We start from the raw sequence: 18,577 nt of genomic DNA, 5'->3' as shown, positions 1-18,577 counted from the left end.
CAAGCAAAGCTCTTCAAACAGATCTCTCGGCGGGCATGGCTGGGGCATGCAGCAAACGGGATGCCATTGTGGAATTCATTAGTAAACAAAATAACAGAATACGTTTACGAATTGCTTTGGGTGCATTCACCTGGAGCTGCAGTTGCCTCTACAATGCACCAGCCAAATATATAGTAGATATTAGTAGATAGATCTAAGAGTCAACTGGGTCAAGAGGCAGATTAACGCTGCATCGATTTCAATTTGAATTGATCAGATCGTTCGTTCGTTCGTTCGTCGACTGATTGATTGCGCCCAATTATTGGATGGATGCCGGCCCAACTACATGTCTACTTGTTAACGGGGTTATATAATAAATTTCCATGTGACTTTGATCAGTGCACAAAGCGCAGACAAAGTAAACAAAATTGAAACTGTAACAAGTTTTATGCATTGAATATCGATTTGATGTGAGCTGAGTGCGCATTGAAATGATATGAAGGCGCGTTGTCTGTTGTGTGTTGTTTATTTTGTTGTAAACATCCGGACGTGCAGCAAAATGTTGCATATTGTGCAGGAAGCCAATGTCGAGTTATGTATGCTGCCGCTCGCTTTGGGGCAGCCCACAGGGCGTCCATTATTTTTGGGGGAAACGAATTTCGAATTTATTTGTCAATGAAGTTGCCGGCAGTGCACACGTCTTCAAGACGAGTGCAGTCCGTGAATGCCGATTGCATTTGCATTTCAAAGTTTTATATCATTTTTTAGTGCATTTAATTACTATGTGTTCGCCTGTGTGTGTGTGTGACAGCGAAATGTCTACAATTTATTGCAAAAGGTGTGGCTTTAGCTTAACTATATATTTAAAATAAAAAAGGAGTACTTATTTTTTATTTTATTATTTTATTTTTGCCAAAAAAAAAAATAATTTATGTTTCCGTTGTTTCTTTACAGGTAAATTATGCAAATGTTTTGAGCTGCTTTTTTTGGCCCGTTCCACATTCAGATTAAGTATAGTGATACGTGTGAACGTATGTACTACTGTGATATATATATGTGTGAGTATACGTAACTTAAGCGCAGAGTCTATATGTTCGCATCGCATTTGACTGAGCTGCTGTCTGAAGCTGCGTTCTCTATAGTAGATAGAATTTATCAATTCAATTTTAGTCAGTTAAGTTTTTTATGCAAAGAGTAAGTAAATCTCTAACAGACACTGGTAGAAATCGAATTTTTTGTTGTTATTTATGCATTCAATTTTATGCCTTATTTTGGCAGTCGACATGGCAAAGTATTGAGAAAATCGCTTTTGTCGCTCAATATATAATATTTATTTATTGATCATGATCATTATGCATGCAATATACCAAAGTGTCCCATTGCCATGTAAAATCGATACAAGAAATATGTAAATTACAGACTGCCACCCTGCCATGTTGCAGCTGATGTGTACACTCAGGTCCGCAGTGCCAGCTACAATTTGTACGAAATTAAAATTCAGTTTACGTCGCGAGTCCTTGACACCTTTTCTACATTATTTTAATTACCTGTAGCAGCAGCAGCAGCCGTAGTGCTGGCAGTGCCAGCGCTTTGATATGCGCAAATGACATGCGAGCAGCCCATACGATGTGCGCAATTTGTCATCCTGACAGTACGCAGTCTGTGGCAATATCGGGGCAGCAACGGCAGTGCTTCAAGTGTTTGGATTTGGCCAAAATCAACAGGCATGCCATGGCTTTGTATTTTCTTTGGCTGGGATATTTATGCTGTTTATGCATGTGCGCGCATGCTTAATTACGAATCCGCTAAAACTGTCACAATCGCTGAGCGCTGAGCATTTGTCAAATTGACAGCAGCCGCTCAGCGATTGCACAGCTTTTGCGCTTAATCTTGACGAGAGCTGCGCGCATCTGGGATGAAGCAAATGGTGGCGCGCACGCGCAGAATTTGAGCTGCTGAGCTTGGTGAGTTTGGTGAGTAATGTGCGCTTAGCACGACACTCAAAGAGTCGCCTCTGTCTGAGCCTAAGCCCATGTGTGCTGGCTATAAAGTGTACACACCCTAAGAAGTGATCATATTTCATGAGTCAATAAACTGAGTGGGACACGCGCAGACGTGAGCGTTAAACTGTAGACAACAATTTATTGTTACGCTCTGGGCTAAATTGTAATGATATTTTCATTAACTTGGCCTTTGCCAAAAGACCCAACCACGCACCACGCTCCCCTGTCCCAGCCCCCTCTCACAAAGACAACAGCAATTCAAACAGTTGCAGGTGAACCATTCGCCATGTGCTGGGCCTCAACACTAATCAGTGCGCGTTGAGTGGCTATCGAAACGCGTCAAAGAGCCAACACTAATGCTGTCAATTGTGAGAGTATTGTATCAAGTATTTGCACAAGGCGTCCTTGTCCTTGTCCCTGGCTATGAGTGCGTGAAATCAATATGCTGTTGGGCTGGCGCCAGCGCAGACGTAGGCGTCGGCTACAATATGAGCCACCGGCAATATGTCAGCAGTTGGCTTAAGTCAGACTTGCTTAATTAATTAAACTATTACAGTATTTAAAAATACTGTTACTGTTGCTCATGTACCATTAATTTTGATTATGTTCTCAATATGATGACATACCAAGTCCGTGAATCAAAAAATTTTAAGACTTGCCAGTGGTTCTCAACATGTCAATTTGGTACTTTAGGTATGTAAGATCTCAGAATATATACCATAGTATATTCTCAGAGCTTTATGAGATATTGCTCTTATAATATAAAAGTTCTCTGAAATTATTTTAGCTTAGTTTTTGTGTCAAGAGTTATCAAGTGCGAAGTTCTTTGAATTTTGCTGCAGCTAACAGATTATTCGGTAGATAATTAAGTCTCAGATAGATTAGCTGCAGTCCGCGCAAACTAAATAAGATTATGCGTACTACATTGCACGTGATTTGTTGCCATGGCCAACTGCTTCCTCTGGGCACTGCTATCTTTGAAATAAGCAACAAAGTTAATTTCAATAAACAGGCATCGCTCGCTGTGGCCTTTGGCAGGGGCCTGTCGGGCGTTTGGCTCGAAGAAATGCCGCCCAAAAAGCCAACGCATGTTAATGTTACCGTTGCCCATGGGCTGACTCATGACGCTGATCGGGCCCGCTGTCATTTTGGCCATTTGCGTTGTCAGTTGGCTTGGCCATATTCGAGCACGAGTGCTGGCGAGCTAACATATATACAAAAGGATTTGTCCGTGGCCTGGCCAAAGGCGCTTTGATTAATTGCCGACTTAGAGCCTGGCCATTCTCGTTAGGCCAAAATGATGCTGTCGCTGTTGCTGACGCTGACGTCCGGAGCTGTCGGCTGGTGGATGGCTGATGGCGTTGGCGTGAATCACTTGAGTCAAAAGGTCAGGCAACAAGGTTGAAGATATGCAAACTGCAAAATTAATTGCCAAGTTTGTCTGGGAAATGCGGAAATTAATTGGGCGACTACCAAAAAGCGAAACAACAAAAGAGATAACTGCCAACTTTTTGGCACTGCAAATTGGCAACAAATTCGAGTACGGCTGATGGCAACTGCACTGGGCCAATACTTGTTATAAATGGCAAATGGCTGGTCGCAAAGCGTTTGGCTTCTGCGTATTTTTGCGTGAAGTCCGCGCCAGCTATTCAGCTAGGGAAAGAGAAAGAGTCATTACCAGCTGGCCACGCAATGCAGCAGCCAGCCAATAGCCGGGGTCAGCGGGTTAATGGGCAGCATTACGAGCCGACGTACGTGGCCAAGTTGCAGTCTTTGCCCGTTGGAGCGTTAATGTCTGTCGCTTTGATTGCCTGCCAATGCGCCTGTGGCTAAAAACGTTTTCTATGTGAATGTGCGTTTATAAATCTATTGAATAGATATACAAATATACAAATACACATATATATATGTATATATATATATATATATGTATATATATATATATAAATATATATTTTATTTTCATTATATTTCGCCTGTTTTCTCTCTCGGTCTCTGTCTCGCTCGCTGTCTGCGTCAGAAAAGCGAAACTGTAAGCTGCTCCATGTAATGCACTTATAAAAGCTGCGGACATTGCGGCAATTTGTATGCGCTTTGTTGACTGCTCATGCATATGATTGACTTATTGATTGCTCGATTGATCGATGGCCCGGCCAAAGTGACGGACTAACTGACATTAAGCGACTGCCATCAGCGCTCAGTGCTCCTCAATTAGCTAGAGCCGACAGTCGCTCTGCTCCGGGCGGGTTCATAGAACTTTGCTACCGTTATATTTATGTCGCGCAACACAGCTGCAATAACATTTGCCACATTTTGTTATATGATAATTATATGTATGCCAAATCTGGCGTCTAGACTTCATAAACAACCCCATCGGTACGGCTAGGTACGTGCCACGCATGCGCACATATAATCATGCTATACGCTATTTAGTTGTTATTTTTATATACATTTATTTTTATACACGAACGACTTGAAGTGCATTGACAAATATGTATTTACGATGTCAAACGAAAACGCATTGAAATGCATTGCAAAATGTGCAAAAATGTTCTCCAGCTCTCGATGCCATAAATTACGAGTTAAGCATGCGAGAAGGGTGCTCAATGCTTGTTTTTTGTTTTTCTGTTGCTGTTGCTGCTGCTGTTTCTCTTATTCTTACTGTGCATACAAATAGTACAAAAAGCAACAACAACAAAAACTGTCAACCTACTTAAGTTTTAATTTATGCGTAAGTCTGGATTTAGTAGCTTTTCAATATTAATTTCCAGCAGCAACAACAACAAAAACGACAACATCGCAGCCTGGAGCCATAAATCACAATATCATATATAAGCACACGATCATATGCCGCATTTGGATTTATTGAACATAAGCATATGGCAAAGGAGGTAGCAACTACATATTTGCTGTTGTTTTTTGAGGTTTCAACTGTATATCTTTGAGTTTTTTATGCGTTTTGTTTTACGATGTGTGGATCGCTTAAAAGGGGCTTATAGAATGTGCATGGCACAATGAAAAGTCCAACGTTCATATATAAGAAATATAAAAGAGTTTTCCCAACGTTCGCAATTCGCTTTTCAAATTACACATATAGAAATAGATGATAGATAATATACAAATATTATTATATTATATTGGAAAATAATAGTTAACATCCAAAGTTAAGATTAGACATGCACTATGACGCATGCTTTTGAACAGCTTTTATTTTTTTACAACGAATATTTACGTATATAAGTAAAAATTATTTAAAAATTGTTACTATTAATATTCGCGACAAATTGTTTTCAAATATTATTTTTATCACTAACTTTTGTTATTCAACATTTGTTGCTCAGTCGCACTACTATTTTTATGAACGCAGCTTTAAATGTATTTATATTATTTATTTATTTATTGACAAATTAGTATTTCCATGCCCATTGGCAGCTTCTTGTGTAATTTCTCAACTTTGAAATATATATTTTAAATGTGTAATATGAGACCCATTGGCTATAAATAGGGCGCCACAAAAAGACAACAAACAGCCAAAATGTAATGTTTCTCTGCAGGCTCTAAGCTTATTGAATATCACCAGAAATGTGTGTGTGAATCTATGTGTGTGCGGCTTGCCATCAACGGCTGAGCTCAGCGGACTTTACAAAATCCTATTAGAGCTGTCCAAATTCCCATAGGCGCGCTAAAAGCCTTGGCAAAAATTTAATAAATAAAAAAAGGAGAAATAATAATAAATACAAAGAGCGCTGTGCAGCTGTGCAAAGCCTCAAAATAGCCGCCAGTTAATGGCAAAGATCGCAACACTCTACACCAGCACGGGTCGGCGTTCGGGCTGGGGCTGGAGTGCGGGAGTGGGTGCAGGCCCTGGGTATGGCACACACATGGCAAACAGTTGTGAGCTTTGGCGGTGCTTGGCTTTTAGGCTTTCGCCCCACTGCGTGGGTGTGTGTAATTTGACATCTTCATGAAATAATTAAAATTATTTATTGTTAATTTATTTTCGCTGTCGCTCGGCAATCGATAAAGTGAAAGATAAGCCGAGTGCATTAAACAATTGAAATTAATTTGTCAAGCATTTGACAAGAGGCGTGCCACACAGACCGGGACACTGGGACAGCCTCACAAAAGACGCAGACGAACAAACAGCATAGCTGGTGAAAGGAACTACAGAGCGCTGAGGCACTTTCACAAAAGCTTTCGGGCCAGCACAAAAGGTCAGCGTCAACCCCAAGGGTAGTTGAGCTAGTCAAGACTCGAACCTCACGCTAGGCGTGGCAGCCAGTGGGCGATGGAAGTGCCCACTGCCACTGCTACCTGCTGCTGGCTGCCCTGTGGGCAAATACTTTGCTGCTGCTGCTGTTACTTTTTGTGCAGCACAACGAATGCAATTAAATGGATGCAGGCCGCCGCCACTGGCAGTTTAACGGGGCAGTTAATCATGCATCGACATGTGGCCGGGCTGCTGCCTTGCGACTCCCCACTCGCAGCTCCCGACTCGCCACTGCCGACTGCTGACTGCCGGCTGGCAACATATTTGGCGGTCACTTCTAAGCCGCATTCGAAAGTGTTGCGCAAAAAGCAGTTTGCAATTAAAACATGTTGGCATTGCCGCTGCCAACAGGAACAGCAGTAGCCACAGCTACAGCTACAACTACAACAGTTGCTGCTGCTGCTGCTGCTCTGTCGTCTAGACGTGGCAGCTACTATGACACACAGATGGCGCTGCTGTGCCAGGCTGATGTGCGCAACGAATCGGCTTTCAGCGAAGGCAGCAAGCGCCGGCGCAGGAATGAGGAAACTCTGGTGAAAAGCTGAGATGCGTTGAGAAATGTGGTTAATTGATTTTTGGTGCGCCCTGTTTTACCCCTGCGCTCTCTGTCCCCCTCTTCTCTCTCTCTCACTGGTGTTCGCAATTAATTTAAAGTTTTTCTCTTCTGTCTCTCATGCAGAATCAGACTCCATGGCTATACGACAATGTCCAATGTTCGTGAGCTGGCATTGATCGAGAAATGGGCTGACATTGCAACGCCGCCGACGCCAACTCTGCCAGGTCTATCGCCAACATCGCCGCGCACCATCATCAAGTTCTGCTGTTGCCCACAGCGCAGGCGCTACACTCTGAAGCAGCCCAAGCTTAAGTCGTCGGCGAACACGCTGCATGCTAGAAATATATTCGTTGATAACGATTTTACATATATTGATGATGTGCCACGCGCCAGCCGCAGCAACAACAGCAACAGTAACAGTAGCACCAGCAGTAGCAGCAAGCGACGCCAAGATTGCGACAGTGATTACGATTGCAATGATTATGATGATGAGGCAAATGATATCGCTGAGATCTCTGGGCAAAGCAACAGCGACCACGACGGAAATGTGGCGCTGATATTAATGAATCAACGAATTGTGTCTGAACAATGGCGGCAGGACTACAAAGGCGACATCAGCAGCAGCAGCAGCAACAGCAGCAGCAACAAGCGTAGCAGCCAACTAACAGCAGCAACAGCAACAGCAACAACAACAATTCAAAGTAAAACTTGCGCTGTCACAAACGGCCAGCAGAGTGGCAATGAGCAGCAACAGCAACAACCAACCCAAAGACTTAGCAATAGCTTGGAAGAGCAACAGCAACAGCAACAGCAACAGCAACAACAACAGCAACAATTGCAACTTAGCAATAAGGAAAATACACTAAGCAACAATACAAACAGCAACGGCAACAATAAGCCGCGCTGTAATTATTGTAAATTACCCGACGACGCCGTGCCCCAAACGAACAACAAAAACAAAAACTCGAAAATTGATTCACCGAAGTCGCCGCAGAATAAAATGACAATTACGACAGCAGCAACAACAACGAACGTGGCAGCAACGGCCACGGCTAGCGAGTGTGGGTTGACACTGCCAACATCAGCAACAGCAACAGCAACAGCAACAGCACCAGCAGAAGAGTTTGTGGGTGCTGCCACAGAAGTGCTGTGCAGCGATAAAGCAACATTGACAGCAACAGCAACAACAACACCTAAGCCCAGCATAGCTGCACGTCCGACCACGCCCAGCCGCCTTAAGACTGTGATCAAAACAACAATGGTGAAGCGAAGTCCTAGCCATGACTCAACGCAGGCGACTGCGACGCATATGCTGCAACCGAACAGCTGCAACATTACCAGCAGCAGCAGCAACAACAACGGCAACGGCAACGACGAGCCCAGACGTTCGGTTAGGGAGCGCATCGCCGCCTTTGCGGCAGGAAATGGTAAGTTTTTTTTTATTTTTTTTCGCTCCCGCTTAATCAGCTTTGGCAACTAAGTCGCGTTGTCGCCAGTGCCTGGGCGGAAATGTTGTTGCTGTTGTGGGAAAATCGGCCACAGGCCGAGCACACAGTCATTAGGCTAGTTAATAGCTAACAATAAGTTATTAATTGATTTGCGCACTCAACTGTCATAAGGGAGAAAGGCCCACGACTCGCAACAGATCCCAAAGCGGACGCCCACTGCCTTAGAGGCGCTCTGTCTGAGAGTCTTGGCATGTTATATCCCTAGGGGCAACATGCCGAAGGTCAGCCAGCTCAGTGTCCAGTCATTTCCTGTTATTGAACACAGCGCAAAAAGCGTTCCATATCATATTAATTAAAGATCAGATACAGCATCTCAGGCATCTGAATCACTGGCATGGCAATTACTTAAAATGCTAAATGCGAGCAATTAAGTTTAATTCAGCCATAATTAACTTATTAGTCACTCACTAAAGCCACGCTTAACATTTTCTGAAAATTGGGTAATCATACGAACAGTAAACGCTTACAAATGACAAATATTAAATGACTGCCTTTTGGGAAGGGCGTGCACATATAATTTCCTAAGCATTTATTTGCCTTTTATTTACATTAAAAATCAAAAGAAATTGACTGCAATTTTGTCATGAATTATGCATGACGTGGAGCTTTGGATTTCCGTTAGCCTGACACACTCACATAGACACACCTTTTGCATAACACACACACGCACAGACACACACGCGTGCACAGAGAGTCGACTCTATTACAAGTCAATTAAATGCAGCAATGCTTAATAAAAAGCCACTTAAAGCCGCATAAAAACTTTTCATGAAAAGTCACTTGAAATTGTGATTAATAATAAAAGAAAAAAATTTTTATTATTAGTGCGTCTGCATTTGTGCGGCGATTGGAAATGTCGTAAATGCGTCGCCGCCATTGAGCAGAGTTGCATAAAAAATGACTTTCGTCTAGCTGGGTGCAGTTGCCCCTCCAAAAAAACAAAAAGCACAAAAACCAAACACTCCTCGCATTTGGGCCTTGTCACCAATTGTAGAGTGCACTTAAGCTGGCTTTTGACACGCCCCAAAGCCAACTGCCTCCTGCGAACTGCCACCCGCCGCCAGTTGGGAATTTTGCACAGGCCCAGGCACAGGAAACACGTACGACGCGTTCGACGTCATGAACGCATATTATATCATTTTGATAGGCAAATGAGGCTTGAAAGCCGGCCTGATCTCCAGCCAAGTTAAGCTGAGTTCTTGCCCTTAGCCCAGCTGACGTGTGACGGCTTAAGGCGCCAATCTGCTGATCATCGCAATGACGACGGCGTTGTCCTAAGCGAGCGCACGTCAGCTTCACAGAATGAGCGGCTTTCATTTACAGCCGCTCAAGCATTGGTAATCATCATCGCAATGGACAGCCTGCCCATTGGAGCTTTGACTGCCCTCGCCACGCCCCGCCTTGATCTTGGCCAGATTTCCCTTGCACTCGCCAAGTGGGCAGCTGCCGCTGTGCACACGTTTATTTGCTTTATTTCTTTATTTATTTGCTTTTTGTTTTCGCATTGCTACTCTTTATACACCCTACTTAACAGCTGTACTCGGGCCAGAGTTGTTGTTAAGTGCATTGAGGTAGGCCTCCATTAGCTGCATTTACTTTGAGTCATCTTTGGCTGTTGGCTTACTCTCAATAGACCCTCGCTGCATAGTATTGCCTCTGGTCGCAATTAGGCACAATGCTTGCGTTGCCTCTCGGCACGCATTGGACAATTAATCACGTTCAAGTGACCTCAGTCACAGAATCAATCAACAATAAAAAACAGCAACAATAAGTCAACCACACGCCCAACTACGAACAATGTCTGACGGACAGTGGCCATTTAGCGGAGACACACCCAGCAAACAATTTTATTTTAAGTCAATAAGCAAATAAGTACAAATATATTTCATTTTCTCGCGTTGGCTTTTGTTTGCCTATATACCTATATATATACATGCATACATATCTACAATGTATTTGCTGAGTCGCAGAGTCTAAAAAGAATTGTTAATGGCTGGCCAACAAGTAGAACAAAGACTGCGAGAGTTATTTCCGTCTGTTGAGCTGCGCTAATTAAATGCCGCACAGAAAGCCACAAATTGGCCAACTGCGCACAAATGTCGCCAACTCGGAGGGCTGGTCTCTGGCTCTGACTGTGACTGCGACTGCGACTGCGACTGTGACTGGGAAGACCTCCCATGAACTTTCAACGCGCCTCCCACACACAGTCACACATGCCACATGGCAGTCGATTGCCAAATGTACCGTTAGCGTTGCACAATTGAAATATTGCCAAAACGGCAGAAGAAAAGTGCAGCCCAGTGTGGGCCTTGTCTGTGCTGGCTTCGATCAGCCAGGTTTGGCTTGGCTGGCGGCCTGCCAATCGCCACAAGACGATCAATTGGTGGACGCTTTCCAGCTGACTCCAACCAGACCCAGACCCCCATAAAATGTAGCCAAACTGTCGCTGTCTTCAGCCTGCCTGACTGACTCGTTTGCGCCGCTGATTTACGAGCTCGCCACGGGTCGTTGTCGTTGTGTAACGCATGCGATTCAGAATTTTTAAATGCCAAGCGCTGACCAGCAGCAGCAGCAGCCAAGACCCCAGTCGAGCCAAAGATTGAGCCTGCCGGTTACTGTTGCTGTTGCTGTTGCTGTTGCTGTTGTTGTCGCCAAGTCGCGACGGTGGCGGCGACATTTTAATCAAGAAACCCAATCGAACGCACGCATGCGCAATAAAAACAAAAATAAAATCAAACCTATAAAATCAACAACAAAAATACTTAACCGTTTCACTTGCACACACACGCTCATACACAACTACACACATTCCAACCGATCGCCTCCTGAGTTCTCTTGAAGCGTTCGATTGGGGGCTGGCGACAACAACAACTGACGAACGCCAGCAAAAAAAGTTCACTTGATCTTCAGTCGCTTTGCCCCTATGCGAATTGAAATGCGATTTATGGCGATACCTTCGCCTATTTGCATACCCATGTGGGCTACACGTAGAGTAAATGTGCCGATCAGTATTACAATGAAATGTGTATACTCGTACATTTGTCACAATATCTGCGTATATCGTGGTTCAGACAACACGCTGTATATATCTAGAACATATGGTAAATATATGCTTAGAAAAGTAGTGTAAGTGAGTTCTGTTGACTTAAAGAAAGTTTTTATACTTATATAAATATGTATATAAATATATATATATATATATATATATATATAAATATAAATATATATATAAATATATATATATATATATATATATATATATATATATATATATATATATATATATATATATATATTTATATCAATCATCTTGAAATTTAAATTAGAGAAAAACTTTTGTCTCTACCCATTCTTGATATAGAGCATACAAATTACTATATAAATAAAAATATTTTTTAAAACTGATTTTAATATATATTGTAGTCTTATAGAAGCTTAAAACTGATTAAAAAGCTTGTATAGAAGTAACAGATTTGGCTACGTAAATACTACGATTGAAGGCATTCTTCATCATATTTCACATTTCAATTATTCAATTATTATAATCTTTATATTAATTGCATTTAAAATCTACATTATTATTTATTATTTAAAACTGTTTTAGTTTTATTCATAACATTGGCATATCTTTTGCATCCCTTCTGGATTTTTAGTCTATTCAAACAGATATTTATTTATAGAAATATTCAATATTCAATAGAGCCCTGTTTGAAATAAATCCGACTGACTCGTATTTCATTTCGGTTCTGTAAGAACTATATCCGACATGAAATAAATCCACTGGTAAGCAGTTGGTGCTGGGTGTGGCTACGAGTGGAGCAAACAGCGCTCAAGATAAATATTTTGTGAACAATTGAGGGCATGGATAAGCTCCGCTCCGGCTGGTGTGAGCAATATTATCAAATATGTAAATAATTGCTTGCCATTTGCTCGCCATCCAGAAATTAATTAAAGCATTTGCATATGCGAACGCACACACACAGTCATATTCACACGGACACACACAAATGACAGAAATTGGAAAAACTTAAGTCCACACATGTGCTGGGCATGTTGCGAAAATTTATGACAATTTAAATGGTGCACATTCGGCGCACAATTTGAGGCGATTAGCGCAGAAATTTTCGCGGATTTGGCTTAGCGGCCCGGTGGCACACCGATGCCTGCCGCATGTGGCAGCTAAGACTTGGCGTATTTTGCACATTTGGTGCAATTTTTCATTTACTGTAAAAAGATTATGAAAATGTGTTTTTGGGCGCGCCATTTGTTGCGAAGTGTTGCTGCAAAGTATGATCAACATGTTGCGGCAACAATAATTGCATGAATTGCATGTGTGTGTGCGTGTGTGTGTGTGTGTGTGTGTTTGGCGGCAGTGACAACTTTATATGACTCGCTGAAGAATTATCGCTAAAATTAAACACTGTCTTACCTGTCTCACCTCTCCCTCTCACTCACTCTACTCTTTCAGAGCAACCCCACAGTGGAGTCAACGTGGCTCGGCAACATGACGGCGGCAAGAAATTTAGTAAAATTCAGTGCAATACAAATCAAAACAACATGACAAGCGATGTGAAAAGTGCAATTAGCAGTGGCAGCCTCGGCCTGAGTACCAGAAGCAGCAACGGCAACAGCAACTGCAACAGTCAGCAGAAACAACATCAAACGCTTATCAACGGCAACACAACGCCGCCGGCAATGGCTACATCAGCAACAGCAGCAGCCAACACGTCAGTCTCCTGCGCGACTATCGCAACTGACACGACGCGCTACAAATCGGGATTAAGTGATGTAGCGGCCGACGAGGACGTTGATGATGCTGCCACATCCACAGCCCCATCCACATCTATAGCCACAACCACGGCCACTGAAACTTCATCTGCCACTCCTGCGCCAGCTGCAAGCGTTTTGAGCACCGGTTGTGCAACTATGCCGCGCACTCGCCAATACGGAAGCAATGCTGCAGGAGCAGCGGCAGCCAACTCCATGACAGCTGATAAGAAATTCTTAAGCCGTGCCTCATCCGCCGCCAACACTTCAGCATCGACAGCAGCTGCACCACAGCAACATCATAAGCTGCAATTCACCGATAAGGCCGAACTCAAATTGGCCGCATTGGACAATCTGGACCTGGCGCACAAACTCGACCTGATAGACGACGATGCCGATGATCCATATGGCGTGCTCCAGGACTATTTGGAGCGTGTTAAGGTAAGTGCTGGGCTTGCGTAATTAGCTATGAATCGAACATAGTTCCCCCAATTGCATCATTCTTAAACTGAATTTGGGCCATGTCTCGATCCACTTGTTGCCAACAGGCCACATTTAATTTCATATAGTTTCATAAATTGATAAGCGACAGTTGCTGTCGCCACACACATTTCACTATGCCGCGGCCGAAGCTAGTCCCCTTCCTGTCTCGAGCAAGGCGCCGCCTCTGCTCCCGTCTATGTTGACTATCCCCTCCGTGGACTGTCAACGCCGCGTGATTTTGCAAATGATTATTTTGCGTGACAGAAAAATGTGTTAAACCAAACACAGTTGGGGCACAGCAGCGACGTATTCGTAATGTGTAACGCATACGACGCGTTGCACGCTCAGCTCTGTTGTTGTTGTTGTAGTTGCTATTCGTCGCTATGGTTGTCGTTGTCGTTAGCGTTGTCAGCGTCGTGTACATAAAATTTTATGTTTCTGTACCGGAAAGCGCAATATTACACACTCAAAGACGTCAACGTCAACTTCAGCGTCAGCGTCAGCGACAACGTCAATGGCCGAGCGCAACTTTAGTTATTTTTATAACTGTTTCGCATGAAATTTGTCCACAGACAAGTTGCTTCTTTGCCCATAGCGGAAGCAGCGCACGCACGCGTTGTTCATTAGCATTGCGTTTATGGTTCTGCGCAGCTTGTTGAGCTCGTCGAACCAAAAAATCGCCCGCTTATTCTATGTTGCGTGCATTAACTAACGGTTACTAACAACGCCTTCATTGCGATCGAAACCTTATTTGACTGAGGCTAATCTATCTCAAGTGTATGCTTTACTTTGATATTCAAAGTTACACTCATTTCTATCTTATCTTGCCTGGAACATCAGCTGTTCAATAACTAATGAGGCCACAGACGCAATCTGCGTACTCTGTTTGCTTCTCGAATACATGTTTTTTAAGCTAAATCTAGTTTGTTAGCGCCTAATCTATTTTGACATATATTCATCATATTTTTCGGGGCCAAGACAGCATAATCATCGTATCTTAGCCTGGCTTATAAACGCACTAAAGTTCTTTATAAATAATGTAGATAAAAGCTTTCTTCTCGTCTGTTCTTCGTGCTGTTTTTGTACCTAAAAATATAAAAAATATTTTCGGCCTTAGCACAGTCTGGTTTTCTTTGTAGTCTGTGATTGCCATTAGGCTGCACGCCATCTATGCACATTTTATAATCAGTGTCATCACCTCAACACCCATCGAGCGGCCAGCCACGCCCTGATAGGCGTTGCTTGTGTTGCGGTGTCTTGTGTTGCTTAGCCTGGCGTGGGCTGTCAGCTTATGACACGCGCAATGGCTCTGGCTGTGGCTCTCGCGCCGATGGTGACTTTGGCCCTGGCCCGTACTAGCCAGGCTTAAACACCTTTTTTTCATTCATATTTCAGCTCAATGCGGCTAATTTTTTGGCTAAATTGAAATTATTAGCCGGCAACTGTGGCTAATGATGACAAAATGTGTCACAGTGCTGCCCACACGGGGCAGTCGCTTTCTTTTGCTGCTGCCCCCGACGTTGCCGCTCCGCGAGGCAGCGTTTGTGCGGCGCGTTTATTATGACAAATAGTGCAGCACTTTAGCTCCAAATTGCCGTTACTCGTAAGACTCGGCTAGGCGCTTGTTGTAGTCGTGGCCTTAGGCTTAATTTGCCTAGTTATGAAATGCGTTTGTGGAGGCGGCGATGGCGGCGCTGTTGTCGTAGTTGTCTACGTTGTCGTTGCCTGACCTATTTTGGTCGCGGCAGCGAAGCGTGCAGCGAATCTGGTGGGCTGTCTTTGAAACAGATGCAACATGACAAGCTCTCGGCAACACGTTTTGCTTCGCGCTTCCTGCATCAATTAGCGTTTGTGTTGCATTTCGGCTACACACATACACACACAACAACCATCACATACACACACCTAATCCATAATTTCACTACGACGCACACCAATGATAATTGACTCTCGTCATCAGGCCGACGAGTCCATCAGCTCAATCAAGCCTTCAACGTCTAACGTTTTAGCCATTCAACGAAATCTGATAAGCTTTCGACAACACCAGCAAAAACAACAATAAATGCTGTTGCGTGTGTTCTCAACCGATTTTAATTATAGATATTGACAATGTGGCAAAATGAAATTGAGACGTAAAGCTCAACAGCCTAAAACTGTGGGATTGGCTGAGGCAGCTCCTAGGGATTGTCTCAGCTTGAGGCGAGTGGTTCAGTGAACCTACAAAGTTTCAGCCAATTATGCGAATGCTGTTAATGAATGTGGGCGACGGCTTTACCTTTAACTTATCTGCGAGTCTATAACTTTATGCAACGGCATTAGGTGAAGCTGGAGCTAGGAGCTGGGAGCTGGGAGCTGGCAGCTGGGAGCTGGGAGCTAGGTGCTGCTAGCTGAGACCTGGGTAATTTGCGCCTGCAACTGCGTCTGCGCAGCTGCCTAGAGAAAGTTGTCTTTGCCCAATTTGCAAATGACGTTTTTTTGTCAACGTCAACAGCAAACGGCAAACGGCAAACGGCAAATGGCAAACAAATGGCAATAAAAGGCAGTGCCAGCGTTGTGCACGTTACTATTTTTGTCAACCAGGAGTTGCTGCCGTGTCCCAATGCAGACAATAAACCAGAAATCGCAGCAATGCGCCAAATGAAGCCAAAATAAAAATAAAAAAGAAAAAAAACGAAAAAAACAACAAAAAGTCAGCAGTAAACAGTCAACAAAATCAGCAGCAACATGTTGCTGCGCTGTCATTGCCACAAATCAAATGAAAGTGAAGCAACTCTCCAGCTGTCACAGTGTCCGACTGTTCGACTATATGTGAGCAGCAGCTTCTACAATTTCACCAGCAACAATCATAATTGCAGACGGCAATTAAGTTGCTGTCAAATATTGCCAGCTACTCATGCTGCTCGGGTTACAGTTGCAGTTGCAGTTGCCGGTTGCATGCTGCATGTTGCTGCCGTGAACGCAATTGCCTCACCCTCGCCTCGAACCTGTGCCTGGCGTGTTGTCAACAGCATTTGGCTCATTCCAGCACTGCTGACAATGCGTTGATATTTTCCGACAAGCAAATCTCTGGCAACAAAAAACCATTGCCACAAAATTGCGCCAATTTGCTGAGACTGGACTCAAGTCAACTCAAGCCGACTGGACTGTTGCCACTGCACGGATCGTACGCTCAGCTCCATGACAGTTTTGAGCTGGCCACGGACTTTCTTTTTGGACAACCATCATGCAACATGGGCTTCTTTTTGTCTATCTTGTGGCTGCTTGGCCAGATGTCAAGCCCAAGTGACACAAAGTAGTCAATGATATCAGTTTGAGAGCTTGCGGCCTGAACACCTATGCTATTTTATGTGTACCCTCTGCACTTCTGATTGCATTTATTAGACAGTTACTTTGTCATGTTCTAGTATAGTAGACATGTGCCATTTAAATTTTCATTTTACAAATTTGATTTCCAAGTTCAATCACAAGAACCAAACTTTACCTTACTTTACATATTTGTAAATACAAATATCAATAATTTGGCATTGTTTGATACGTCTTCCACAAATTATTATTACTATTCTTAGGGAATATATTATGACATAAATCCCTCAAAATAAAATGCTGAACTCATGGCAGGAAACCCTAAAAGCTTCCCAGGCAGATATCATTATATGCATCTTGGTACAGCTGCACGTGGGGCTCGCTTGACCACTTTGGTGGATCACTCAAAGTGTCATTGCCCAGTTGAGTGCCCACGGCATCAGAGCAACAACTGCTGCACTCATTTTTCTAGACAAACTCAGAGCTGGGTTCAGCTGTGGTGGTTGCCCCCAGACTGAAGTGCCATTGAAATTACAATGATCTTCATATGCTTTTGGACTGATCGCAACATCAAGCTACCAAAAACCCGAAACTCAACGTAGACGAAAACGTTGACGCGCATCTGCTTAACTCTTCTGTGTGTGTGTGTGTGTGTGTGTGTGTGTGCGTGTGTTTACTGTGAGTATTATTTAACCAATTTGTTTTTGGTTGCTATGACCTTCAATGGTCATTTATACAAAACAAAGAGCTGGCCTGGCCTGCACTGAGGTAAGCCGTTTTGACTGCCTCGCTACTTGGCCTAGCCTGCTCTGACCAGCAGACTTTGCGTCTCTCGAAATATTTTGACGCTGTTGTCGATTTGGATGCCGACTGCCAGCCAGTCAGCCAGAAGCCAACTGGTCAATGTCAATGTCAGAAATTTGTTGAAGTGGAAAAATTCAGTTGCTGTTGTAAAGGCGGCTTAAAACTTATTTGGTTTTCCTCCAAACGTCAGTCGGTTACTGTCGGACTGAGTGATATTTTTAAGGTTCAATGCTTGCTAATAAGCTAGAGCCGCTTGATTGATGTGCGTTTTGGGGATTACACGCAAACAGCAGCAGTCTGACCTTAGTGGTCACAGCTATGTTATAGCTGCTGCTGCTGCTGCTCTGGCTGCTGCTATTGCTGTCATTGCTGTTGCTGTTGCTGTTGTGTTTGTTGTTCTATCTGGCTGCATATCTGAGCAGCAGACATATCGCTGCCTTGGCATCAGCATCAGCAGCTGCGTGCCACGCCCGCGTCGCCATGTTGCAGCTGTGTGGAGTCTGCGACTGCATCTGGAGTCTGCGACGAAGTCTAAAGTTGAATTGCTAGCACAATGCTGATTACATTTACCGATAAATTAGCCAATGAATACAATTAAAAAGCAGAGAAAAAACATCGATGCCCAAGAGGCTTCACAGACTCTAGAGGCTGGGGCTGTTACAAGGGCACAGACCTTCACAGCACAATTCTAGAAAGGCCCCAAGGGCAACTGGCACTGGCACTGTCAGCAGGCATCAGGGCCATGTAACCTTCGATGATTTCAATTCAGACAAAATCAATTGCAGGCTAGCTATATATATTTTCGGTTAACTTTATACATTCTTACGGAACCTAGGTGCACTAGAAAGAGAAATCGAGAGTCGAGTGCCTAAAGGATGCGGGCCAAAACCTGCATGTATATGTA

General features: G+C 43.7%; 1 protein-coding gene across 4 annotated transcripts in view; it reads left to right on the top strand.

Moving 5' to 3' along the window:
- LOC111601530 overlaps window positions 1–18,577 on the top strand; it is a 95,462-nt gene that overhangs the window by 43,614 nt on the left and 33,271 nt on the right. For 2 of the 4 annotated variants that reach the window (XM_023318161.2, XM_023318162.2), the window contains 3 exons: window positions 934–1,037; window positions 6,932–8,235; window positions 12,785–13,524. In XM_023318161.2, the coding sequence (XP_023173929.2) occupies window positions 6,957–8,235; window positions 12,785–13,524 (2,019 nt within the window). In that variant the 5' untranslated portion in view covers window positions 934–1,037; window positions 6,932–6,956. The remainder of the gene's footprint in view (window positions 1–933; window positions 1,038–6,931; window positions 8,236–12,784; window positions 13,525–18,577) is intronic. The other 2 variants (XM_023318159.2, XM_023318160.2) reach the window with 1 other exon arrangement.

Source organism: Drosophila hydei, unplaced genomic scaffold, assembly GCF_003285905.1.
Source record: "Drosophila hydei strain 15085-1641.00,03,60 unplaced genomic scaffold, DhydRS2 tig00000063-arrow-pilon, whole genome shotgun sequence".
Taxonomy (NCBI): Eukaryota; Metazoa; Arthropoda; class Insecta; order Diptera; family Drosophilidae; genus Drosophila; species Drosophila hydei.
Note: the sequence above shows the minus strand (reverse complement) of the source record. Positions and strands in the feature narration are given on the sequence as shown.